The 27,414-nt window shown below is 44.2% G+C and overlaps 1 protein-coding gene and 1 long non-coding RNA gene across 3 annotated transcripts in view; one reads left to right on the forward strand and one right to left on the reverse strand.

The window, feature by feature from the left end:
- Positions 1–843: 843 nt before the first annotated feature.
- WIPF1 (WAS/WASL interacting protein family member 1) overlaps positions 844–27,414 on the forward strand; it is a 55,060-nt gene continuing 28,489 nt past the window's right edge. Inside the window, exons 1-4 of one of the 2 annotated variants that reach the window (XM_064434400.1) lie at positions 10,363–10,680; positions 15,673–15,754; positions 21,693–21,804; positions 22,844–22,945. In XM_064434400.1, coding sequence (XP_064290470.1) covers positions 22,930–22,945 — 16 coding nt within the window. In that variant the 5' untranslated portion in view covers positions 10,363–10,680; positions 15,673–15,754; positions 21,693–21,804; positions 22,844–22,929. Of the gene's footprint in view, positions 990–10,362; positions 10,681–15,672; positions 15,755–21,692; positions 21,805–22,843; positions 22,946–27,414 lie in introns of those variants that run through there. The other variant, XM_064434401.1, reaches the window with a different exon arrangement.
- LOC135308852 (uncharacterized) lies at positions 2,557–3,558 on the reverse strand. Its single transcript, XR_010369201.1, has 3 exons — positions 3,423–3,558; positions 2,935–3,009; positions 2,557–2,689 (listed from the first exon to the last, which is right to left on the reverse strand). It is a non-coding gene; the product is annotated as an uncharacterized LOC135308852 (long non-coding RNA).

Consider the following 27,414-nt stretch of genomic DNA (forward strand, 5'->3'; position numbering starts at 1 on the left):
AAAAGCATGTGAGATCAATGTTGGCTCAAATAGACACTCAGGACACAGTTCTTGCACTTCAAACCTTGCTCCTATCTGCACAAGCTACTCCATTACATATACTTGGGCATCTTTCCATCCAAAACCTCAGTGTTTGACATAAAAACATTAACAGAAATTTTGTTCTAGAAAACTTAGTCAAGCTGAGGGGGAAAAGCGAACAGAATCTATTGCTTGCCTGGCAAAGCAATCTCTGCATGAGTTAATTGAGGTATGAAACACAAATACCTTCTGGGGCATCCTGCCGAGATGGGTAATTGACCTTCCCACATTTCAGTATACTGCAAACCTTAACAGAGAAAAAGCAAGCATCTCTTTCCCACTGTTTAATTACGGTTCTACTGTACCGTGTGTCTCAGCCTGGTGCCTTGCTATTCCCCAGGTGCCACTACGCTTTCCCCGCTGGCTGCCATCGAGGCCGTGGAGGCAGGTCGGGGGAACAAAGCGTGTTGCGAGCTCTGTGGGCAAAGGGAGCCCCGGGAGCAGGGCCGGGAGGAGCGGGGCTGCGCCGGGGGCCGGGCAGAGCGGGCGGCACGGAGAGCGCAGGGCCCGTGCCGTGAGGGGAACCGGGGGGGCTTTGAACGGGACGTGTCCTCGGCAGAGCCACCCAAGTCACAGTGCAGGCCGTTGGCACTGGGGGCCCGAGCCCATCTCCAAGGGGCTCTCTGTAACTCTGACTGAACTCCCACGGGGCACCGGGCACAGAAAGACTGGGCATGGCCATCACCGGCATCCCACGGGGAGCCCGCTCCGCCGGCCGGGCCGCGCTCTGCGGGGCCGGGGCATGTGCGGCGGCGCGGGCGGCGGGGGAGCGGCGCCCCAGAGCCGCGCCGCGCCGCTTCCTGCCGCTATAAATAGCCGCCCGGCCCAACATGTCCCGGCCGCCGCAGCGGCTGCAGCGCCGGCGGGACCCGCCGTGCCCTCCCGCCGCCTCGCCCGCACGGAGCGCGGTAAGGGGGCTGCGGCAGCCGCGCGGGGCTCCCGGCGGGCCGGGGCGGGGGTCTCTGGGGCGGGCAGGGCTCCAGCGGCCGCCGCGCTGGGGCGGCTCGGCACCCCCGGCCCCGCGGGACGAGCGCCCTGCGGGTACAAGGGTCGGGAGCCGAGTCTCGCCTCGTGCCTGTCTGCTCTTTCTCTCTTTTCTTCCAGACTGCTCTGTCTTGGGCTGGACGCGTTCCTCCTGCCTCCCGAAGCCGTGCTGGCAGGCTGGGATCCCTCCCTGCTTCCCCTCGCATTCCCGCTTCCCCCGGGTTGGGCGCGTGCCCGCGGTGGCGGCCGGGCTGCCTGAGGGCGCAGCCCCGGCCCCTCGGCAGCGCGGGCCGCGCTCCTGCCCCGGCTGCCAGGGAGGTGCCCGCTGGCATCCTTGTCCATCTCTGCTGCTGTACAGCTGTGAAATCCTGGCCGGCGTGTCAGGGTGGGGAGAGCCTCGCTGGGGCCGTGGCTCACGCTGGAGCCGTGGCACACACCGCTGCCCGCACGTGTGGCACCCACGCTGGGCATCGCTCTGTGGTCACACACGGAGGTGTTCGTGTTGCAGCCTCCCTCAAGTGCCTTCGTCTGCAGCGGATGTTGGGGTGACCGTGTAGTTAGGCTGTGTGGTGGAGTCAACAAAGCGGGTCTCTGCCCTCTGAGCTGGCCTCAGGGGCTTTTTGGAAGGAATCAACTTAGGGAACCTCAAGTGACCAGTCTTCAAGTTTGAGCTTGTTTTGCACTTTGCCTCTGCTGCTCTAATGGCTGTGTTTCATCTTCTAATGAACACCTCCTGGAGTGCAGGGCTGTGTGCCTTCTCAGAGTAGGTGTTCCTCAGCTACCACGGAGCCTGTTTGAGCGGCCTCTCTAAAACAAACGTGATAACAGCACTTGTCTCTGGCACCAAGGTGTGCATGTTCAGGAACCCACCCTGAGGTACTTCTGAGTTACTCCTTTACTCCTGAAGTGCCTTCTCAAGGACAGGGCTGTAATAAGCAGCTGCTCTCAGTTTTGGTCTCCAGGGGATGGGCTGAATAAAAAGTTTTGCTTCTTATTCACACCCTTTTTAACTCCATCAACCTTCCCCTCTGTTTCTTCTGTCCACTAGCTCTTCCAAGCCCAATTTGGGAGGATGATGCAGAGACCCGGGAGGCCACATAACAAAGAAAAGCTCCTCAGCTTGGGAGTGTTGCCTTCAGTGAAGGCGGGAGGCATGGCAGTGCACTTTTTCAAGCTCTGTAAAGCACGAGGCCAGCTGAGCTGGCATGTACTTTCCCCTCTGCTGTGAGGGGAAGGAGCAGATGAGGAGGAAATACAGCTGTTCCAGAGCACTTCTGCCCTCTGTCCAGCCCGAGCATGTGAGGGGGGAGGACCAACGCAGAAAGAGATTCAGGAAGAGAGTATGGGAGGTTGGGGAGGGGTGAGGGGAGGAGAGGAAAGCTACAAATGGAGAAGAAAAGCTCTTTATGTATGCACGAATGTTATTTAAAGATCTGTTTAGCTAGAGTGAGAGCAAATAGCCTGAAATTATGAGGTAGTATCTCTTGAGTCCCTGTTATTGTTCCTGCAGAAAGTGCTGCTTTTCATTCCTCAAGTATTATGTGTGTCTTTCTGCCTCAACTCTTCTAGGCTCTTCAGCATCCTCTGACCTCAAGCTGAGCAGGACGTTGCCCTTAGCTTCTGCCTGTCAAATGTGTAGTTCTCCATGTTGTACATGAAATTATTATTCCCATAGTTGGTTAAGGCAAGTTTCTGAGGAATGTGAAGCAAGAGGCACGCCAGTTCCTGTGGCTGGCCTTGAGTGGAGTGCAGGCATTTTGGGACAGGAGCTGTGCCTGGAGGCTGTGGTTACTCTGAGTTGTCCTTGGCAGCTTAGGGATTCCTGCTCCTGTCCCTCCCACCCTTCTCTTATGTCTCATTGCTGCTCACCTGTTCTGTGCCCATGCTGCAGCTGCTTCAGCCTCTCCCAGTTGTCTGTGGGGTTGTGCTGAATAGATCAGAAGTCTAAGTAAAGAGAAGAGAGAGCTGCTACTGCCTTGTCTGTAGAGAAGTTCCCTCTGAGCCCTGTGCTGACTCTCCCCTGCATCCTGCTTTGAGATCCCTCACCCCAACAACTGGGAATTTAAAGCAGTTGAAGCTCTCTAGCTATGTCCTAATTACTGTTGCTGCTTTGCTATTTCTTCTGAAATTGCACTTTCAGCTTTCTCCAGGATTAGTTTACTCTCTGAATGGCATCAGGTAGTAAGGTATGGTCTTTGAGGGCTGCATGGCCACAAGACCACTAAACGTTTTTTTTTCTTAATGGAAAACCCAGTTACCTACCCCAGCAGGGTTTCACTGCTTTTACCTGTGTAGTACAGACAACTGAAAGTGTGCATCTAAGAAAAGGTATTGGCTATGGAAGAGCAATTTCCCACCTGTGATAACAGTATGATCTTTACATCTGATGACATCCAGACCCCGAAAAGGCCACTGAGAAGCACAAGCAATGCTAATCCCTTTGAGAAGCAAGCATGCTGTAGTATTTCTCTCTATTACCTACACTGCATAAAGTTCTAACAGCTATTTAGTTTTGTACCCTACTTGTATAAACACTCCTCTGCTTTGTGGGGAGAAAAGAGTGTATGTTGGTGTTGTCTGACAATTGTGACATGACAGGAAGGCATAGGCTTCCTCTGGAGCACGTGTTGTTGATGGCTACATGTAAAATTTAGTAAAATGTCTTTATGCAGCAGCTTTGAGACATGTTCTGTGCTTTTAACTACCTTGAATCTTCATCTGGTTAACGGGCTTATGTATAGAAACCATATGAAATAATGATGCAGCAGAAGGGCAGGTTTCTTTAAAGTTTATGCTTTTGCCAAGGTAAATGTGTCTTAATTATGGCTTCACAATAATGAAGTGTTATAAAAATTCAAATTTAATTAAATACTTCTGTGTTCTTTCTACTGATTTCTCTTATTCTTGACTCCAACACTTTCTCATTTTCTTCATCTGGTGCACTCTAACGTTTGGTCTGTGGGATCTGTTATAAAAAGGACTGTTTACTGTCTTGGTTCAGAATCTGTGTTGCTAGCTGTGGTTGAGTAGGGGTGTGGAGACCCAGTATATGGGGAGATAATTAAATTCTGGGATGGTAGAACAGATTTTGGTAGTACTGAAGAAGTGGATACTATAAGTAGACACAACTCTTCAAGGCAGCTGTCTGTCCTGTGTACAGTTAACACCTACTTGTTTAGCTCCTTACTTCAAAGAGGTATGTGAAAACCTGTTATTGAATAATAACTGCTGAACTGTTAGTTGGCAAATAGCCCAGAAAAGGCATTATTAAAAAGTAAATTTAATGAAGATGTCTATAATCATGCTTTAGTAGGCTGCTTTGTTTAAAGTAATTTGTGTGCTTGTGGTGGCCAGTATGATAGCGTAGTGTTCACCAGGTACACACATGCATTTGTCTGGGTGTCTGAAGAGCAGGAAGAAGTAACAAACTGTTTACTATGTTAGTACTCCGTTGTGATCCTCTTGGGGACTGTGTCACTGCTGCTGAGCTGAGGGTGAAATCTGAATAGTAAAAAGGTTATTTTTTCAGTGGCAATAACCCTGAGCATCAAGGCCCTGAAAGGTACTGGAGTTGCTCTTCATCCCTGCAGACACACAAGTCTGCAAGCGCAGCTGTCCTTGGGCCTCGTCCAACACAGTTCACAAAGATCAGTCAAGAGTGTGTCTGAGCCTGGAGACACAAGTGGCGGGGGAGCAGTTTCGTCTAAATCGGAGACATCAAAGGAGTTCAGAATAGAAAGTTTTTCCGAATTCCTGGAAGGAGATAAACGGGAAGCACAAGGAGTAGTTTGAGAGTCTGTTTTGTAACACTGAACTCAGCCATAACTTCAATAGTGTTCTTCATTTGGATCCAATTACACAAAAGTATGCTTTGGAGTTAAAATGTTAAAATAGTTTTGTAATTCCTTAAACTACTAATGTTGTGGAAGCAGAAGTTTCTGAGTTTTAATGTGTTCATGTGCACTCCTCATCTTTGATCTGCTCAGTGTATGTATGTCTGTAGCTCCCACCATTTCCTTCGTGGGCTAAAGCCCATGAGAAGGGCTCTCCTGTGTGCCTGTGCATGCTTTCACGAGAGCCCTCTTTCTGTTTGTGCTAAGCTTGAGCACGGAACTCCTGATGAAGCAACTACAGGATATTCTTTAACGGGAAGTAGTACAGATGTGAAAAGAAATGCTCTTAGCAGCTTCAGTGAGCCCAAAATAGCTTCTGTGTGTTTCTCTTATGATAAGTTCAGGAAAGGGGGTGATTCCCTCTTCTTCCCTCTCTGTAATATTTTGAGTGCTGAAATCCTCTTGCCATGAAGAGCAGGCAGTATGGAGCAGGCATCTCTTTATTCTTCTGGATCCTGGCTTAACAGGGCCAGAAGTGAGCCCTAAACAGAAATTGCATTCCCTGGCACAGTGTCCTTCCTACAAAAATTTCCACTGAGGTCCTTGGTGGTGAGGGGGCTAAACCACTGAAACTGGTTGTCCAGAGAGATTGTGGAGTCTGTTGTTGGAGGCGGTCTAAAAACTGGATAAGGCCTGAGCAATCTGCTTGAAGCCAGGTTGTATCCCTGTTCTGAGCTAGATGAGATCCCGCAGTTCCTTCCAGCTGGCTGTTTGCCATGTTTTTGCATTACAGGGGAAGCATGGCTGTCTTTGTCTGTCCCCAAAACCAGTGTAGTCTTAAAATAACTGAAAAAGGCCTTGAGAACTCTGAATAAAGACTTCAAAAATTGAAGTATGTAGAGAAGCATAGTGTAAGGAGGTAATTTTGCCCAAAGTCTCATAACAGCAGGTCAGTAATAGTGCTGGGAGAGGATCATAAATCTCCTGGCTGGCAGACTAGTACCTTGGTAGCTAAAAGATTTTGTCTTCACACATAAAACTACCTCCTTTCCCTACTCAACTATTTTCAGATCATTTGGCAACAGAGACTACACTTACCTGCTGAGAGATATCATATTCTCTTTTTAAAATTTTTTGCCTTATCAGTCATGTTTATAGGGAGTTTTAGTACTAAAGAAAAATGTAGTGTGTTGACTTTTTCAGAAACCTAGAAAATTTGGTCTGGAAAAGAATTCTCTCTGAAATAAAGAGAAGAGCTGCAAAGGAAATTTTTAGAAAGTGATGTTATTCCCAGTTAGTTGCACAACAATCTCATATTTTTTAAGAGCAAAAAATAGACGAAACTGTACACACTGAATCCAAGTTTGAATATCTCTTTGTTTAAAAAAGAAAAAAATCACTTGAAAACTTCTAAAAATCTGGAAGCTAAGAAGAACACAGATCAGCATTTTAGAGAGTATCATGGAAAGAGTTAAGCTGTGAGTTAACTTCATCTGTGTTTCAAATCCAAATGCTACGAACAAGGCGCCATTCAGATGTTCAGTTATAAGTTATGCTGAATTTGTTATGCTGCGTACTTTTAAATTCTGTTCAGAGGAGAAAAAAGAAAATCATGTCAGATGAAAAAAATTACTCTTGTCTTGGTAGCTTGTTTTTTAAGTGATGAAGTAGGATTTTTTTAATTTTTTTTTTTTTTTTGTCTAGCACTTACGCAGGTCATCTGCTAAGTATTAGCAGCTGTGGAATTGTGGAGTTGCATAAGCATAACTAAAAGTCAGTGGAGCCTTGCACCATTCTGCAGATCTATCCATTGCTCATTCTCCACAACAACAGATCAGTTTTGTAGCTCAGTTGACACAAACCCCTAAATGTTAAGAGGGCATCAGCAAGCATGGCAAGTTGGGAAATCTCTTTAAGTCATGGAAATCAGATAGGATAATGCATTATTTTATTGTTGCCACAACCTGCTGTCCAATTAGACATGTGCCTTGGTGTTCTGTGAAGAGAGCTGTGTCAGAGTAATGCCCTGGAACAGCTGAGCCTGCCAGCTACATAAACCTGATTTGTCTGGGCAGCTTTGCTTGGAAAGTGGGTATGAGTGCTATGCCTGGCTGCTGTGGGAGCAAGACAAGTGTGAGTGCTCACACATGGATCCCAGATTAGCCATGCTTAGTGATATGGCTGAATACAACAGTCTCTTTTTAGAAAAGGCATCTTTGCATGTATGGGGCTGAGAGCCTGGAATGTCTTGGCAAGGGAGATACCTGCAGTGCACATGTGAGTGTGTTGGCAGCAGCAGCAGCAGCCCGAGGCTGGCAGGTCCAGCCTCTGCCCCCAGGTTTTTGATACTAGCTCAGCACATTGCAGGATTTGGTTAGCAGGGTGTGTTTCTTCCCACTGGACCTGAGGTTACAGAGAACTTAATCTCCTGTGGTTCTGACTTTTAAGTCATAGAATATGTAATGAATTTTCTGATTTAGACTCTGGCTTTGGTTTTTTTTCATCCTTTCTTTTGCTGGTTTAAAGATCTCCACAGGCAACAAAGACTCTGAAATGGTGAGTACAGTGTTACTAAAATATGATCCTTACAATACCTGTTCTTGGAAATTAAGGAGATAGAATAAGTTTCAGCAGATAGAGTTCCTCTAGACCAGCCCATGTACTTGGTGTCTCAGAACTTGGTGTCTCAGAGCTAAGCCCTGTTCCCTCTTTCAAGACTTGCAGAGGAGTTTGGCTGAGCTCCCATTTTTTCTCCAACCCTTCTATTTTTTTTTCGTCTTTTTTCCTTTTCCCCCCACCCCTATTTCCCCTGCCATTTTTAAAGCAGTGATATGAACAGTTGAGTGAGGATGCTTCCCCAGATAAGTGGTGTCTGTGCTGTTTCTGCTGGGAACAACGGGCAGTGCTTCATTTGCTTACCTCACCAGCAGGCTCTGCAAATGGTGAGACCTTTAGCTGCCCTCAAATTGCTTTGGTTCCTGAGGAAGGCTGTAAGTGCTTGGAGGCACATTGCAGCTCCAGTTGAAGTAGCACTCCAGAATTGCAAGTGTGGCATGGATCAGGAGCCTTCCTTTTTGAGTAGTCTGAGCAGGATGGTAGCTGTTTGTACCAGCTAGGTCCCTGTTGTGCAGGAAGACGTGGAGAACAAAAAGTATATGGTGGTGGGGAGAAGAGAGGATTGCTTCTTCCCTCCCCTCACCTCCTACCTGTGGAAAGATTCCTCAGCTGGTAATTAAAGGGTACTATTGTTTGATGCTCTTTTGGTTCATTTTGATTTGCAGTTTGGCAAACATGAACAGCATCAGCCATGTAGTACTGATCTCTACTGTCCTGTCTTCAGTTTACTCCAACTCATCAGTCCTCTCATGACCATCACATCAGTCATTGCTCTCCTCATGTCCTCATTACCCAGCACTGACTGACCTACTTTGCCTAACATATTCACAAAACTGTTTTTATGGCATAGGAATGCAAAATAGAAAATTTTCACAGTTACTTTCACATTTGAAGTTATCAAAGACAGCTTTCAAAGGAAGTATTAAATGTAAACCAAAAAGTCTGCTGTGTTGTGTATGCTGTAAGTAAAGAAGCCACTTGCTCCTGTAAGTGAGCTTGCATGACCCAGTGTAGTGGTCTCTTTATATGGATCTCGATTTGATCAGATGCTCCTTCGTGTATTTCATATGATTGAGTGCTTTGTCTTTAATTTTAAGACCCCTGAAATAGGGAATACATTTTCTATTCCAGTGGGATGAAAGGAAAAATCAAAGGATAGCAATGTGGTGGTATCCATGTGTGATTATTTCAGTTTTACAGAGAATGCCATTCAAATGAGCCACATGGGCAACACCTACCAGTATATCATTGTTTATGTCTGCAGGTTACATTTTAAACCATTCCAGACCATTATTACTTTGAAACAGAAGAAGATATTCCTTAAAAGTTCAGCTTTTCCAGTCAGTAGTCCTGATGGCATCTTGGAATCTGAAACTCTCAAATGGCAGCAGGCAGCCCCAAAGTTTTGTTTTAATACTAGGCAGAAACAAACCACAAATAATAATCACTTGGAACGTCGTATTGTATTTTCAAATAAACGTTCCTCATTTGATCTTAATAGGTGACTAAGGGAGGGACAAAATAATTGCTTCATGGCACAGTTTACTTGAAATAGAGTATTCTTAATTGAATTGACCAGTGTCCCTTGGGTATAAATGAACAAATCATGTTCTTATCTCATTTGAAATTAAAACTAAACCAGAAAATCCTTTTCAAAATGAAACATCTTACTCTGAGGAGTTACTGCATATTTACACTTACTTGTACCCTTAGGTGGAACTAGAGCAATATTTCATTTAGTGGTTATCCTTTTCCAAGCAGCTCTCTGCAGGATCAGTGTCTCCAAGTTTCATTATAGCTTTTCTTATTTTTTTCATTTGTGCATCCTTCAAAAATAGTGTGCACGCTGTCTGGTGTCAAGAGGAAGACAAATTAACTTGAGCCGCTATAGGGAACTAGAAAATTAAGTGTTCCACAACTGATAAACAGCTTGAGATGACTGCACAAGTTCCCTCTTTATTCATCTAAAATGTGTCAGTTGTTTAGCAGAACATCCCTGATAATGCAAGTGAATTGCAGGGTAAAACCCAGTTGGATGTCATCATGTGCAGTACTTAAATGAGAACACTGAGGGATTTTGTGTTTCCAAGGGAAAGAATTGTCATTGTTGTCTTCTGTTTTGTGTTACTTGAAGTTCCCCAAGAAAGTTTCCTCTTAGGAGGAATAATGGAGTTCATAGTAAGAATGGTTTATGACTGCTCTTTTTTATTTCAAAGCTTTTCTACTTCTCAAAAAATGTTTGTTCACCATCCACTCATTAATTGGCCAGACTGAGGAGGCACTAAAGAAACCATAGAAATTTTACCACATGATATCTAATACTAGAGCATTTACAACTTCCAAGGCCTTTGCTCCAGGCCATCTACTGTGAGATATGGACAGAAGCAAATGAGAAGATAATAGGGAAAACTTGCAAGAAGTGAAAGAAAAAAACCACAAAACTAACCCAAAAATGTATTTTCACTTTTTCCCCTTTAGATAGAAATAAAGAAATGTCCCACTGGCATTTCTTAATGAGTCAAGGTTTTATGCCCTAGGAAGTGAGAACAAAGATACACAAAAAAATCACTCTGAAGTAGCAGAGGGGTTGATGGGTGTAACCTGGGCCCAGTCCTGTAGGTGCACAATTTGTGGTAATTGGGAGTGGGGCTGTGGCCAAGCCTCATCCCCAATGGGCACAGCTGTGAGCAGCAGGTGAGCAGCACTGACAGCAATGAGCCATGGAGTGCCCAGGGGCACTGACCGACCACCAAAGGGAGCAGAGGGCACACAGGTGCAGTGCATCAACAATGAGGGGCACACAGGTGCAGTGCATCAACAATGAGGGGATAAAAGGCTGGGCTAAAGAACAAGCTGGGCAGGTGCCTGAAGCTTCCTGAAGTGGTGTGGTGTCACTCTGTATGGGTTGAAGCCTTCTGATGTTGTATGGTGATACTCTGCCTATTGTGACTGTGACGCGTGCTGTGGCACCTGCCCTTGGTGTGTGGTTGCTGTGGAAGATCAGTGCTGAGATGACAACAGTGGAACAGGATTGCTCCAGAAAAGGTCAGGATGGCATTTTTCAGGCCTTTCTTGTGGAGCTATTTTCTGTTTGGCTTCTGGTAGAGGCTTTCTCTTCTTGTCTGGTAGACACTGCTGGTTATTTTTGGAAATCACTGTTCTCAAGGTAGGATGACTGTTCCTTCTGCTCTAAAGCCCCAGTGCCCTTGGGGTCTTTGCTTTAAAGTTTTGCAGGGTCACTGTTATGTGATTGTGCTGAGGAGGAAAAAATTCAGATTATTTGTGGGCTTGTTTGGTGCATAAACCTGAGTTCTGTCAAGTGACATTGTCAAAAATTACAGTTTTTCTGTATTAAGTCTGGTTTGTACAGGTTCTGTTTTCTTCATTTCTCAATGGAGCATATGACCCCTGGTATCATTGTAATTTCCTCTAAAATGCATTGAATCAGGATTTCAGACCCTGCCACTAGGGAATAATGTCTGGCAGAGAACAAGTGTAAAAGAGCTTTTAAATAGTTCTTAAGGGTATAATTATGGAAATAGCCTTTGGGACAGCCAAGGGTCTTCAATATCTAAGTTTCCTAAAGTGATGCTGGCTTTGGCATTTGAGGCTGAGAACAGTCCTTGTCCCATTTACCAGGAAAAAGCCTGAAGTTAAATATGTCACAAAGTTCACTAAAACCTGAACTAGTACCATCATGAAACATCAAATAGGTGTATACAGCCTGCATCACAGCTTGTGCAGCTGAGCTCCTGCTGGGAGCATGTAGTGGCAGGGAACAGGTGAAGAAACACCTTTAGACTCCCACAGTGCACGGGGATGCTTTGAGGCATTGCTGAGAGAGAGCCAGGAGTATCAGCTCACAATTAATCCTCCATAAGGAGCTCTGCTGGGACTTGGCCCACAGACCAACTGGAACCACTGGGTTCTACCAAAATGCCTGTGACTAATCTTTTCTACCTAAAGGGACCCATGTTTTTAGGCCAAGCAAGAGGGGTTTTAGGAGGTCTTTGCTGCTTTTCTCTGTGTTGTTCTCTTAGGTCACTGTCGTGGTACAGACTCTCAGGAAAGCCAGCCAGCTTTGCTGAATAGTCTAGAAATTGGACTGTAAGGTATTCTACTCTTTTAGTAGCACTCTTTCAGACAGCCCTGCTTCAAATTACCCAGTCTGGTATTTCTGTTGAGCATGGGTAATGCCCTTGGTGCCATAAGCCATAAACTTAGCTGTAAATTTAATTTTTCATTTCTCTGCTATATACTTGGCCTTTTGCTAGTGGGAGAGTAAGGAAGAAACAAAACACATGTAGAGGGGGATGCAGACAGATTAATGCATGTTCAGGTATAGTTGTGTGTTGAACCTCTGCTAATGAGGGAGACCAGGTGCCAAGCTGTTTTGAGCCAGAATAGCATACTACTGCCTCTGCTTTCAAGCTCAGCCTTCCCATTTGGGCTATCCTGACTGTCAGTTCCCAAGCGTGTTATGGGAATTTGTGTCAGAGGTGCAGCTCCTTGTATTTGTCTGGCTGTGGGAACATCAGGATACTCACATACCTTTTTGAGGTAGAGGTGTGGTTTGTCTTGTGAGTGCAGTCTCCTGATAACTGACTCAGTTTCAGCAGTTGATGAAACCAGGTTTTGATGAATGGCAATATAAGGGTGCGTTATTTCTAAATTAAAAGTTTACTCTCTAAGCCTGGTGAGCTGTACTGAAAGGTTGCTTTCTGTCAGATTAAGCATAGTCTACATGCACTGAGTTGGTAATCCCAGGTCTTCAAAACAAAATTTCCTGCTCAAAGTGGCATTGCATGAATTCTATGCTGAAAGTCATCATGTAGTGAATTGTCAGCAAGGATTGAGGCTGTTCCTGATGGCTAATGAGTGATCCTTTTGGACCAGGGCCAGCATTGGGCATAGGGGTGTGAGCAGTCTGGCTTGGATGTGTCCCATGTGGCTACCCTTCACGTGTAGGTGAGATGTGGGATTTCACAACAGGGCTGAGGTTCTTTCATCGTCTAAGGAAAGAGCGTATTTTCTCCAGGGCTGTTACCTGGATGCTTTTCATGGACTCTGCAATTCTCTGTCACTTTAACTACTGCTCTCTGAAATCACAGTGGCAAACTAATTCATAGTAATTACATAGATAATTGAATAATAATGTGATATATGGAGCATATACATATTCATATACCGAGCCTCCCTTTCTCCTCTTTTATTTTTTGGGGACAATATAATTGTCAGTAAATATCAATGAAACACAAAGATATGGTCTGATCTTGTGCATGACCTCATCTTACTCACCTTACTTGGATATAGTTCAAATCAGTATGGGATTGCTGGTACTTGTAGCTAAGCAAAGACTAAGATCTCATCTGTTACACAGCAGAGAAGCTGATTCTATTTTATAATTACCCAGCAACTATGCATAGACTCCCATCTGTGGCTATATTTGGCATCCAGTTATTCCTGATGTGAAATATACCACCCATGGGAAGAATGCAAGAAATAGACTAAAGTTCCCAAAGACTGGGACTTCCTTTCCCTTTAAAAAATTAAGAGACTGTGAGCTTTGACTAGGAGATTCAGAATGCAAAGGAGAAGTAAACTAAGCATCCGTAACAGCTTGAAATTGTATGGCCTGTGAAAAGATGATAAACTGCTCTTATCAATGAATATTGTTTGTGTGGCTTTAAAATGTGTGATGTTCTGGTAGATTGTGATTTCTAAGGTGTAGATTTGTCTAGCTTTATTTGCATGAACATATATGTATCCGTGTATATATATGTACACAGATGTTCATGGGAAGTTTGAGTATAAAGTATTACTCAGATTCAAGTGTGACCTTAAAACCCATTGATGCTTTCTACTGAAATAACTGAGTATATAAAAATTTGTCATCAAATATTCAGGTGAATATTTGAAAACTTTGACTCATGTGAATAGCTGAACACAAGTTGCTCAATAGTAAATGTATTTTAACTTTGCCATCATAGCAATGCTTATGTATTGAGAAAAGGTACTTGAAGCTGAGGCATGCCATTGGAAAAGTATAGCAAACACTGCTCTAGAATAACAGCTGGGCAGACTTTACTGGATAAAGAATGTTGAAAATACCCTTTGGAAAGATAGCATGGATTGTTTCTCTCTTGGCTGACCTGCTGAGTAAGTCCATATTCTTTGATAGGGTTCAAGAGCTTGTGTCCCAAGTTTATTGTACAAAAAAGCTACAAACTAAGAAAGCAGGTTTTATGTGAAAACAAGTATTGGAAGCCACAAGCAGCACTCTTATTAAAACTTCCTTTTTGGTTCCTGAGAACATACTAAGGCTATTAGAAATAATCTACAATGATATGAAGGGACTTCCAGACAAATAGAGTTCTCATTTTAGAAATACACCTAATTACATATATATATGCACATGTATAAATAATACATGTGTACTGCAGAACGCTTCTTCAGGAGTATGTTAATGTCTGTGTTGGAGGAGCAGGGAGGACAAGTAACTCTGAGGGCAAGGTTTGTCAGTTCAGCAGTTTTTGCTCAAGAAATACGTAGGCATTTCTAGGCAAAAGTAAGTTTTTGCAGGAATAGCTTTTATTTATGTTCTGTCCTCTGAAAGGATAGCCTGTGGCTAAACCCAGGGGTGATAGCTGATAATGTAATCTCGTGCACATAGCTCTGTAAAGGGCTTTGAGTTGAGTTTGGGAGGGGCGGTTCACTGTTTTCAGACAGGACTGGAACAGTGTAAAAACTATTCATTTTCCACATTGCCACTCTCTCATAGTCATGACTATCTGCCAGAACATTTTTGATCATCAGATTTTGTTCACATTCCAGATGAGGGACAAAATAGTTTCCCTGTTTTATCTAGTATGATTTTTTCCCCACTGCCATGGAATGTGTTAATATTTCATCATTTTGAAGAAATGTAGTGGGCAGCATTTAATATTTACGTCTCTCTGAAGTCACACGGATGCCACCAGGATACCTAGCTCTACATCACACATGCTCTAATTCACCCCAAACACCCACTGTTTACTAATCTTCAGCCCCCGTCTGTGCCGATAATGAGAAAGAGGAAATGGAAACAGCAGGGATTACATGCTACTGAGAAGTCCCAGTTTCTGGTTGTAATTCTTTCAACAAGCTCTTGCCAACTGTGCTCCTGCTTTGAAGTTGGAACACCTCTGTGTTAGTGCCTGGATCTGGTGATTTGGCTGACAGATCTGGGCTTGGTTGGTTTGTTTGTGGTTGCACATTCACGGTTGCACACCATGGTTTACTCTTGCACTCGCCTGTCTTGTGCCTGCTCAAAGTTGGGGCACTGCAGATTGTTTTGCCTGAGCACGGAGATGTTAATTGCTCAAATTTGCTGGTGACAGGTTCCAGATAGAAAACAGTCCTCACCACATCCACTGTTCTGTCTGTGTGTGTAGTCATAGCCATATTGGTGAATAGGGAGTTTTTCTATATAGTGAATGAATAGGGCCTGTTTTTAGAAGGCACAAAGTATGTGTTGGTCTTGAGTGCTGGGCTTCAGCATGCTCTGTTAGTCTGGATCATTATGTCCAGTATACTCTGATGTGTGGGTAGTGCAAGTTTCTAATGGAAACAAAAAACTTCAGAGCCCATGATTGGCTTCTTATCCCCATAGCGCAGGACAAGCAAATCATTTGTGTAAATAGCTTTACATCAGTTTGTACTAACATCTTTCTGTGGCTTATCTGTCAGGCCACTGTGCAACTTGTTATTGCTGCTGGGGTGGTCCTTTTTTTGCGAATCCAACACTGTTTGATCTCATGGCAAGTGAGGGGAAGTTAATTTATGGCTTTAAAAACAACTGTGCCATCTGCAGGGTTACTAATACGTGTCTCTATGAAGTACACAGGTGCACATAAAAGAGAGCTTCATGTATGCTTTCCACTCGGAAGCTAACAAGATAGTTTTGTCTTGTGTATGTGTATTTGTAAAATAAGACATAGTGTTAGTTGCAAGTGGTTGGCTTACAAAAGATGACTGCCAAAAATCCCTGTTGGAGCTTTGCTCCTCTGAAAGATGCCAGCCAACAGGTTTCTCATCTGTGACAAGGATGGAGAAATAAATGGTTTGTTCACAAGGGATGAGATTTATCAGGCTTCAGATGTTTCCCTTCTCGTTTTAGTGGTCCGCAGTCAGAGCTGACAAATGTTCTGGTGTCGGTGGTGACTCAGCAAACCCCGCTGTGCCAGAGCTCTGCAGACACGGTGGGTCCCCCCGTGTCACACAGCTGCCTCTGCTGTCCCTGCAGTGCCTCTCCATGGCCCTGCTGAAGGGCATGCAGCACTCTGAGCTTGGCTGGAGCAGCACCCTGGGAGGCTGTTTTCTTTGGGCATGGATTAAAAGTGGCTGCGAGGCTGCTGCGAGTTACCTGCTGGGTGAGCAAATTCCTCCCATCTAGAACAATCCCAAGTGCCTGGGGGGTTATAAAAGTGTATTTGCCCCACCAGCAGCTCCAAGCACAGCTCTGGCACAGTCCATTGTGTGAGACTGGATCCTCACAGAGAGGTTGACACATTAAAAGTGACTTTGTAAACGTAGCCCCGTTTTAAAATGGAGAGAAATAACCCATCTCTTGTGAGGGATCTGAGCTGTCTGAAAGCTCCTGGGGGAGCAGCTGGGTGAGGACAAAGAGGCAGTGTGCTGAGAGCAAGCATGGCCACTTCCTGAACTCTTCAACTTCCCCTCAGCGCCTCTGGAGCTCGGGGTCTGGCGTGTCATGTCTCTGCACGCTTACCGAGGGAAAGATGCTTAAGCTGCATGAGGCTCACAGTGCTCTCAAGTGTCTTCCAGTGTAAATAATATCTTGGCCATTTGGCCCAAAACCTTCAGTGGGGGCAGAGCAGGTGCATCTGCAGGCATGTGTTTGCACATGCTTTCTTACTGCAGCTGCAGGAGCTCGGAGGTGCATGCATGAGAAGGGGGTGTGTGTGTGACTCTCATTTAAAAGCATCCATTTTATTGGCTAGTTTGTTGGGGGTTTTTCAGTCATGCACGTATTTCCTTTTGCATGGGTGTCCTATGTGTGTTTATGCATAAAACACTTGTATCTTTTATTAGCTGGGGGTGATTTGTTTAACACTTAGCTGCTGCGATGTAAATCCTGTCGTTGTTTCCCTTTTGCCAGAGGTCACTACTCTCACATCTCTGTGGGTAGGAGGGATCCTCAAAACTGTTGTTACTCCATTTCCAATTATTTTAACCCACTGATATAAATTACTGGAGCTAGTTTGGCTCATTTGATAGTAATGAACTAGTGAGCAGTGGTAAGAAGCCCTGAGGCAGCAGATGGGAATGTAATCCCTGGCTGGTGGTCACCAGGAGGCTGCTTACAACATTGATGTCTTCATCTGGTGCGGTTTAATTATAAAGATGACATTTTAGGGGAAACCTCTTAATTTATGTAGAAATTGCAGAGAATTCCTCTACCCATGGGCAAAGAAGCAGCTCTGATTGGCTTGCTCTGGGTCTCTCACTGTAGCCATGGTTTGTGTGACAGCCTGGGTAGTGGCAGAGCCAGCTTCCTTCTAGCACTTGTCTGGTTTTGCCTGAAAGTGAGAAAAGGCTGGAAAAAATCTCGTGAGCTTTTGACCACTAGATCAGCTCCTCAGTGTGGTCCATGGCACAGGCTGTGGAGCCACTGTGCCAACACACTTGAGGCAACTGTGGGGTGCAGTGGGAGAACTGAATGGAGGCAGGACAGCCACGAATGACTGTTGCTGCCAAAAGATTTGCATCCCAAATTTTCAGCATCACTGTCTCTTCACTCTCTTCCTACCTTCAAGGTTTTCACATTCACACTTGGGTACAGCTAGAGCAAATCTGTGCCCCAGCAAAGATCTTTGCAGTCAGTCTGTAAGGGAACCCCTCTGTGTCTGTAACCCACTGTTTTCACACAGGCCGTGCCAGGCTGACCAATCCCCCAAGCATTGTCTGTTATTTCAGCTTGCACTAAATAAAGGAATGTGACATTTATTTTCACCCCTCTGTTAGCTTGATTGATGAGTGTTTAGTGTTTTCCACAAGGAGCATCTTCCAGCAGAGCAGTATCTCCTTGCTGAGTCTGGTGTGACCATTCTGCCTCTACTGTGGCGTGGCAGTCTTCAAACTTTATCTCCAGTCTATGTCAGCACACTCAGGGTTAGATTGCCTTTCCAAAATGTATGCATCTTAAAAAAATTCTGATAAGGCACCACCTATTGACTAGTCCTGTAAACATAGTACTGTAATGCAGGACTTGACTGTCCTTCCTTATGTGACATATGTTCAGACCTGTTTGCCCAGTGCTAGATAACAATATGTGGATGCACACTGCTACAACTGAGAAAATCTCTACTCTTCTGAAGACATAAACTACTTTTCATAGGACCCCAACTTCTGTTTACTGTATTCAAATGACAGTATTTCTCAAAATTGCTGATGACTGCATCTGTTTGACTTCATCAATTTGCTACTACTCTGAACATTTGATAAACAAATACCCTTGAACTGAAATTTCCCACGCCTGCAGTGTAATTACATTCTCCACTACTGCATTTGTTTCCCCTTTAAAAGAAGGGGGGGAGGCACACTGAGTATACTGTGGCAGAATCACATTCAGCATTTGGTATTAATATACAGTACAAAAAGGTCCATTGAATCATGGAGTGACTCAGAAGGCAGTAGAGGAGGGCTTTTTGGCTACGCAGAAATGTCAGTGGTTCAACATTAGATCAGACATTTCTTTAACATGTTGTGAGGGACAGTTAGTTGTTTCATCTGATGTCAAAACGTAAGCAGAGCTAGTCTAGCAAGGTGCGGTGAGGAAGTGTGTGTCACATGCTCCTCCACAGGAAACGAGACTTGGGGCTGCTGGGGAAGTTCAGAACTGGGTGACCTCCAACAGATTCAAATAGAACAGGTTAGTTCTCTTAAAACATCTCTTTAGCTGTCCTGCAGGGGTTCTACACGTGTGTTTTTGCTGATTTTTGGCAGCAGTGGGTGAGGAGTGCTCTGTGTGGCAGTTGTGCTGGCGGGTAGTAAGCAGTGTGGGATTTCAGAGCAGAACTCTACAGCGCAAAAATAGGAAGCTCATCTGTGGGTTAGCTTGGTTTGTGTGAAACTTGGAGCCTGCCTTGCAGTACAGCAGTAGCGTGGCCTGAGTCACATTAGAAGTGTGGATGAAATCTTCTCCATCTTGTTAAGACTTTCATAAAATAAGTTAAAGGTCTGGATTTTTAATAGGTGTGTTCAGTGTTAATAAATACCAGAAAGCACTTTTCCAAGTAGAGGTTAAAATCATTGACTGTAGTGAAAACTTGTTAGTTTGTTTTGGCTGTACCAAGTATGTAGCTCTTCTCTTTGATTTTGCTGGCACAATTTCTTTTTAAGGTGTTCTCTCATTCCTGGTGATTTCTGTTGAGAAATTGCATCATGACTTTTCTGTGCTGGAGAGTTTCAACTTGGGAGCACATTGCATCAGGAATGAAATGAAGCTAGGTTGGTGTTGGAGAATTTGGGAGCTCTCAGAAGGAGACTCTTTAATGGGATGTATGTTTTGTACTCTAGCACAAATATAGATTTGTTACTTTTAAATTACTGGGCAATTGTGATTAATTGCAAGTCTTAAATGTCAAGTTGGAGTGAAAGTTACAAAGAAAACAACCTGCAGGATGATGAAATGTATTATACAGTAGTAAGTGCGCAGAATCTGAACTAAAATGAAATCCCCAGTGTGGAGTCCACGTGGTGCTGGGAGAGCATGGGGAAGAGGAGGTGATGGCCCCATGGCCAGCTCCAGCAATGGTGGCTGGAGGCCAAGGTGCTCAATCTGCACCTTGGGTCACAGCTTGCGAGGCAGAGAGGCTTGCACAGGGATGGTGGCAGCAATCTCACACCAAGTGCAGCTGCTGAGGATGACAGTGCTGTAGCAAGGTCCTGCCAGGCACTAAAATCAGAGAGCTCAGCATCAGGCAGGAAGTCCTAAAGCTGCCCATGCTTCTTCCCAAATGTTTAAAAAAATATTTTTCTGGTCATGTAGAAAAGCAGACTAAGTTTCACAGCTCTCACCCTCCTCGTACCACCTGGTGCATTCATCCTGGTGTCAGTATGGAAACATCTGCCTAAGATGAAGGCAGTAGCTCATGCCAGGCTGCTGCTGCCTCCAGCACGTGCAGCTGGATGCTGCACCAGGCCCTGCTGCAGGGTTCAGAGGTCTTGGCAAGCTGGGAATAGCAGGGCCCTGTTCCTGGGCAGTTAAACAGCTCTGTGGTTCAGCCTTGCAGAGCTTTGCTCTCATATTTCAGGTTTTGGGGCTTTCTATGCAGAGAAGGCTTTGGCCTTAGCTGGGCTCGTCTGCATCTGTAAAACAAGCAAGTATTCAGAGAGCCACAGTTCTGCCCCAAATCAGCCTTTCTGATGTATTAGGGTTTATAGTCTTCACTGGAGCACTGTTTAACTAGGAATGTGATTTAAAAGCAATTTAGTAAAATCCCACTGCAGACATTTTCATTTCAGCCTAATCCTGTCTTACAGCAACTCATCTCAAATAGATTAGGAGTTGTTTTAAGCTAAATGTAATGGCTTGTAAATAATAGATTTGAGCCTCCATGCAGTGGTTTGTGCCAGATAATTGAAATGGAATTAAAAAATAAACTGATACACATTCCTAAATAAATAAACCCTAACACTGCTACTCTGCTACTGAGAGTGAACATAGGCAACCAGGATTGAAAGAGCAGGAGAGTTGTTGAAGAGGGGGGATTTCTGAATGGGCCTTTTCCAGCAGCTTGTATTATGAAAACCAGGGAAAGAATGTTTCTTCCTCTAACAAATTAAAAAGGAAATCTGCAAAAAGAGGAAAGGGAATAAAAAGTACAGACTAAACAAAATGAATTAAAATTGCATTGGAATGAGAGAGAAGGAAACCAAAAGAGAAAATAATAAAAAAATGGAAACAGATGGGGATAAATTCTGTACTTAGGAAACAAAGGCTACTCTTTTACTGCATTTCAGAAGGAGGAGAGACTGTGTGCATGTGTCTGTGCATTTATCTACGGAAGAAAAATTCGTTTTTCTGTGTGTTTTTGTTTGCTTTTTTCTTTCCCTTCAGCAATGGTAATACAGAAGTTTATTGATTTGAGGGATCTTCAAATTTAGATTAAAGCATCATTAAAGAATCTTTAATTCTGCAAATAAATAGAACAAACCACTCAATGTCACCTTAATCACTGGCTGGTTTTACTCCCCAAAACCTAAGTGGCTACGTTGCACTGTTGAACTTGTGTCCACTGTGCACTTGGATCCATAACTCAGGGTTGTTCTACTTTCTGCAAGGGAAAAAGTAGGAGTTAAAATGTGCAACACCAGCTACTGCCAACCGGAACTGCACAGCCCAGCTTCAGAGAGCCGACAGCAGAATCCCCTTGTGGGTTTCATTTCGCCACACAGCGTGTGCCAGGGTTGCGTGGCTGTGAGGGACTGGGGTCTTGAGGCTGATTTCTAAATAGTAGTAAATCTGTAAAATGCTGATGGCTACTGTGCTTACCTTTTATTTTAAAATTAGTGATTTTAAAGATTTTATTTTGTTGGTTCTAATACTGAATGCATCAAATGGTCAAGTGTATTTTTTGTGGGGGTGCTATTTGCAGCACATCTGTCACACCTCCCAGGCTGTTGCCTCTGCTTTTCTTTCCCCCACACATTTGTTTCAACTTTTGCACGTTTTTCTCTAGCCTAAACTACAGAAACTTCCTAATTACAAAGCTGGTTGTTGAACCATGTCTCTTACGAGCAGCAGCTGTTGTAGTGGATAACTCTATTCGTCTTACCATCACATCCATGGCTTTTTATGCCTTTATTTTCCTTCCACCATTTATAATGGCTTTTACTATAGTATGTATGCTATGCTGAAGTTGGAAGAATGGACTTAAATTTGTTTGAGAATAAACTGGGTCTTCTGGCCTCAGTGAGCAATAAGGAGAACCCAGCCAGTGTGTTTTCCTGTTCTGATTCCTCTTTAGAAGGAGGGACTCTTCTTTACAGTACGCTGGCACTTTCTTATGCAGAATTTCTACTTATTCAAGGAAATACATAATGGACACTTGCTCAGGCTCTGTGATCCCCAATGGTTCCCAATTAATAGTTATTTTCCTTTCTTCCTTGCAGGATTGTGCAACCTGGGAAATGTTACTGCCATTTAACTAACTTCAGAAAGTGTATTCTGGACTGAATTGACCAGACCTGCTATTGTATGCAAGCATCTCCTGCTGGTGACCAGGTACAGTCTGTGGGGTTTGCACTGAGGGCTGGGAGTCATGGTGTGAGCAGCAGCACAGGAAGCTCCTCTGCAGTGTGTCATCCCTGGCCTGGAAGAGTTGGAAGCCACAGAGCCATCTCTTGTCTTAGGTTGCAGTGTGACAGTACAGGATTCTTCTCCAGGGCAGGATTAATGGCAGTGCCAGTTCACAGGCATGCTCTGATGTGCCACACCTTTCCTAATGTCAGATTTAAGTGCCTTAGGTCATATCAGATTTTATGCCAAATCCATAAGCTTTTAACATGTGCAGTGAGTTATTTTCTGTTTGGTTTTTTTTTTTCCCCCCCCATTCCAGTAGTATAAGGCTAACAGTGAAGGGATTTAAGGCTTAGCAGGTAGGTCAGGAGACCAAAGGTATGATATGACCAGGTACAATGAATCTGTCCTGACTTAGAGCAGATGATATTACACTTGAAAACTGCACAGTGAAGCCTCCAACATTTACAGTTTGGTGCTAATGAACAGGTATAGTATGAAAAGATTCACTGAAACACGTGGTTAGTAAGAAAGAACAGTATGTTTACTCTTTTTTTTTAATTTTAGTTTAATAATTTTAAATTTAATTTTTGGTTTAATTTTCTTCTTGTTGCAGCAGAGGCTCCATCAGAAAGCATGGGCTGTAGATAGGCTGCAGTGTACTGATCTAGAGCTGGTGCAGTCCAGCAGATCAAGTATTTCCTATCACAAATGCTCTGTGTTGTAAACCCCAGCTGTGGCTTCCTTATGGTTAATGGGCCATGTAGAAACTGATGCTGGGAGGGTCCCAGAGTGGTTTGGGATTTTGGTTCTCTGTAGACATGAGCACAAAACCATGCAGGGTTTCTTCTAGATTAAGTCTATAGCTGGTCCAAGTGGGTTGATGCTTTGGTGTAGTTTCAGCAGTGCATGTGCTTTGGAAACCACAGTCTGCAGAAATGTGGGTGCTAGGCTTGGGAGATGTGAGAGGGAGGAGCTAACCCCAGGAACAGACAAATGTCTCACTTCATTTGTGGATCCACAGCTCTTACCAGGCATGATGGACTGCTGCTGGAAGAGGGTTGGTGCAAAGAGTGTTATTTGGAGGGTTATTCCACAGGACTGCAGAAGATGGTACTACTGTGTGGTCAGTAGTCAAACCTGCCTGTTTGGGTAGGAAGGGATGGCCTGTTCAAAGAAGGGGGACAAGCAGATGAGGAAGATAGGAGTATTTATAAACTGGCATTTATAAACTTATAATGCAATACTGAGATAAAGATGATACTCACCCATTTCACATGTGATGTGGGATTATGGAAGGTCCCAGGAGCAGCAGTAATGATGACAGCACAAATACCACCTGGAAAGACTGGCAGAAATATGACTGCATAGCCTAAAGAGAAGTTCAAAGAGACATGTAGCACTTTTCAAATAACCATGAAGAGGAAAGGAATAAGTTCTTTTATGCATCACACTTGTAAATAGTGTGAAAAATAGTAAATGAAATCACAGTAAACGGAGGTCTAAAGTACTGGGAAAAGCTTCATTGGCTGTTAGGATAAGATAGATGACAGGGGTATTGCAGACTTTCCACCAGTGGAGATTTTTAGAGAAAAAGGATGAATACTGCCAGGAATGATATAATCTATGGTGACTCAGGGGAAGGAAGGGTAGATGCCCTCTTCCAGCCCAGCTGCCTGTTGTTCTGTATTTCAGTCTCCTTGTTGACAGTGACTTTGAATTTTTCTGGTTATTGATGAAAGCTGAATAGTTATTTTAAAGGCAATAAACATTTCTATATGGATGGTACAGTGTATTTCATACTCCACTTTTCAGGGAGGGAATGGAAAATGCTGTGTCTGAGTTTCCTGAGGAGATCTTTCTCTTGGAAGTAAACAGATAAAATGAGTGCATTATACTCTGCACTGTGGGAAGGTATTGAGTTATTGTTAGCAGCTGGCAGGGTAATGACCAGGTCTGCTCCTGGTGTAAGAGGGGCACCTGGAAAGGCAGGACCTGCTGCTTTCTCAGGTGAGCAGTTGTGGGAAGCCAAAAAAACTGCTCATTTACATCACAGATCTCAGAAGTCTGGTACTAATGGCAAACTTCAAATTCATGTTGAGCAGCATTCCCTAATAGCAAGTTTTGGTGGATCAGTGCTCACCTGTAGAAGTGTTTGGCTGCAGAGTTGAGGCTTTGTTCACGCAGCTGCCCTGGTGCTGCTGTACCCTCTCTGTGCAGAAGCAGGGCTTTTTCTCTGTGTGGTGGTGCCTGGACTGGCTCTCCCTGTGACCCAGCCTCCTGTGAGCCTGCCTGCTCACAAGGGCCTTGGCAGATGTGGAAGAAAACAATGATCCCTGCACCATCATTTTTTGAGGACTGCCAGTCATCAGGGCTGCAGTTTAAAAGAGAAAGTAGACTTCATGGGAATAATGTCTTATGACCTGATAAAACCAATCCAAAGCTTCCTTTCAGCTGTGAGTTTGATCTAGATATTACAGCTCTCTGAGTTCAGAAAAAAATTGCTTTTTATCTGGAAGCTTGTGGCCTCAGATTTGAAGTAGCTCTTACCTCTCCATCTAATTACAATTCTGTTTTTGAAAGCGAAGATGTTAGTAGTTACAGGTCAGTCTGTATGCTAAATTTAGTCTTCAAATTTACTTAAAGTTTGGTTTTACCCCTGCAAGCTAACCAAATCATTCAGCTGGTTTGATGAGGGTTTTAGCCATCTTTACAGGATTCAGCAGATGTGATGATAACTTTATCTGGGGTTCAACAGCTGTGACAGCCACTCTCATTACAAATAAGGGGAAATGGGTTGCCACCCTCTGATACTTGCTGTTTCAGGGCACCTGCACTGAGCACTACAGCCTGCAGGTACCAGTTTGTTTTCTCTTCTGAACTGCTGGTAGACTGCCACTAGCAAGGACAAATTACAGCAGTTCTTTGGAATAAGAGAATTTGTTGAATGTTCTGAAGAGGAAATGCAAGTGCTGAATGATGGTATGTGGCTGCTTTTGGTTTTGTGGGTATGTTTTCACGGCAGTGCTATGTCATACATACTTTTTTTAGCTTGAACTACACTAAATTACTACTTTCATGCAATAAACCTGCATTTGGAATACCAGCAGGAGCTCAGCTAGACCTGCTATCTTGGGTGGAGGCCAATAAGCTGCAAACCTGGCTGTTCCCTGGGTCCCACTGAGTTGCTGTGCCACCTGTGTGGCAGGCTGCCTCAGAGCTGCCAGCTAACACAGATGTGCCATGCTGGCTGGCCACCACTTCCAAACACTGGCAAGAGCCAGGAGGTACTGCTGACCCTGGAGCAGCTGGATGAGGCACCTTGTCTCTCCTCAGGCAGTGGCTTGTGGGTCCTGCAGAGTTCAGGCAAGACGTGGCTTTGTCCCTCTTGGCATATTCACCTTCCTGGCACGTCTGCCTGGGACTGAGCTATGCAGTCACTAGCTGTGGCCTCACGTGGGCTGTCACTGCAGTGGCCTGAGCCCCCCGGTAAACCCATGCCCTCCAGGGCAGGTGCCCACATGGCACACTGCCTTTGACTACACTTGCTTCATGGAAATATTTTGTTGTTGAAGGTCATAGAAAACAGTTAGGGATATAAATATTTAAAATAAAATGCAGATAACTGAGTGGAACTTATTGGTTTTTACTCACCATGACTTGGGAAACACTCTCTTTTGACATGTGTTCACTGACTCATAAGTATCAAGTGGAGGGGTGCTGTATGTTTCCAGCCTGGGCAGCTGCAGTAGGCAAGGCAGCTGTGCTGTTTTCCCTCTCAGGAAGGCAGTCCAGGACATGCCTCTGTCTTTGTGTAGGGGGAGATTGACTAGTTTGCATCCTGAGCTGTGAAAGACTTTGCCCTGACTATTTTTTTGGCAGAATCCATAAATAATCATTCTTTCCAGCTTCTCCTCTTTGCTTACTAGTTATGTACTTGCCATGTGCAGCTGTAAAAAGTTGTTTCCAAAGAGAAATAAACTGGAGCAAAAACTTCTGTAATTGGAGATGGGGAGGAAAGCAGATGGGCGTTTTCAATTTGTTGTCCTTGAATCCTTTTTGTTTCATTTGTGCCATGCTTTAAGCCAGAGCCCTTTACAGGACTGCGTGCCCTCTTGCTTCCGCAATCCGTGTCCTCCCAGTCCTAGCAGGAGCAACACCAATTTGCCTGTGTCCCTTGAGGGACCAGGGGATAACTGGGGCAGTCAACATCAGTCAGAGAGCCCTGTGCTTCATCAGCAGTGCCATGATGTCAGTACATCAAGATAGAAATCTCTTCAAGTCTCAAACTTTGACAAGACATAAAAATAGTTTCCCTCTTTCTCTCTTTTTTTTTAACCCAAAGCCCACATTATTAAACACACACAAATGTTAGTGCCTCTCCAGGTGGATCAGGGAATTTAAATTCCTGCATTGTCTTTCATGTAACATTAGAATTGCTTTGAGTTTGAAGGAACCATGCACTGATGAAGAACAGAACTGGTACCTTGCCATCTATTAGATAATTGCAAAACAAGTAGAGAAGCCTATTTAATAAATGAAATCTTCAGGAGCTATCTTTACTTACAGGGCTTCCTTCCAACTGAACGATGACACCTTAGATTAGTCACAGGCAACTTAACTGTGTGCCCTTACTGTAGGTGTTTAAATTGGCATCACCTGCTGCAGGTGTGTGCTGTGTACTCGGATGCATACATGCAAATTTCATGGTCCCAGTATCATTAGGTATTCAGCTAAAGGCCCAAGAGTATAATCTGAAGCCTCCAATGTTATATCACCTATATTTCATAAACGTATGTATTGCATAAATATCAAGTCCTGCTGCAAAGCAGATGGAGAGATTTATGTAAAAATGGGTTTACAAAGCTATTGTGAGTAAAATTTTTATTGTAGCTCTGTTCTAGTAAATGAAACAAAGTGTAATTGTGGTTGGTCAATACTTTGATCTCAGATTAGTTTATAATGATGTAAATATGAAGAATATTAGTATTGCCTGGATTTTGTTCTTTGCATTTTGGCAGCTTATTTATGAACTAATTGAAATGTCTCTTAGCTGTACCTCTTTTCCAAGTGACTTTTGACATTTTTTTCTTGCCAAAAGCCAGTGTTGGAAATACTTAACAGAAAAATTCATCCTCGTATTACTCAGGATGTTTTCCAGATTGGACCAAATGGAAATTGCTGGTGATAGGAACAGCACATGAGTATTGCTGGTGATTGCACACATGCAAACTCAGATGCTGAAGGCTGAGGTCTCTCCTGTAACCTGTGGAGAGGTGTTCAGTGTGCTGTGGGTTAGGTTTTGATGGCTCTGCAAAGAGATAAATTAATCCAAACAGAGGAGGAAGAATTTGAGGTTTGTCCTTGCACTGCTTCAGCTGCAGATGGGAATCTGAGCGAGCAGCCACCAGGGTGTCAGACTCCTTGCCTGGGGATATCTCTAAACACCAGTCCACAGGTTCCAAAAGCCCCTGGGCTGGAGATGACCTTCTGCAGGGCACTCTGCAGGCCACAATTTGCTCTGGAGCTGCCCTTCCCTAGGAGTGAGTCTAGAGCAGGAGATCCTCTGCAGGGTTTCTATACATATTTCCTTTA

Source organism: Passer domesticus, chromosome 10, assembly GCF_036417665.1.
Source record: "Passer domesticus isolate bPasDom1 chromosome 10, bPasDom1.hap1, whole genome shotgun sequence".
NCBI classification, from domain to species: domain Eukaryota; kingdom Metazoa; phylum Chordata; class Aves; order Passeriformes; family Passeridae; genus Passer; species Passer domesticus.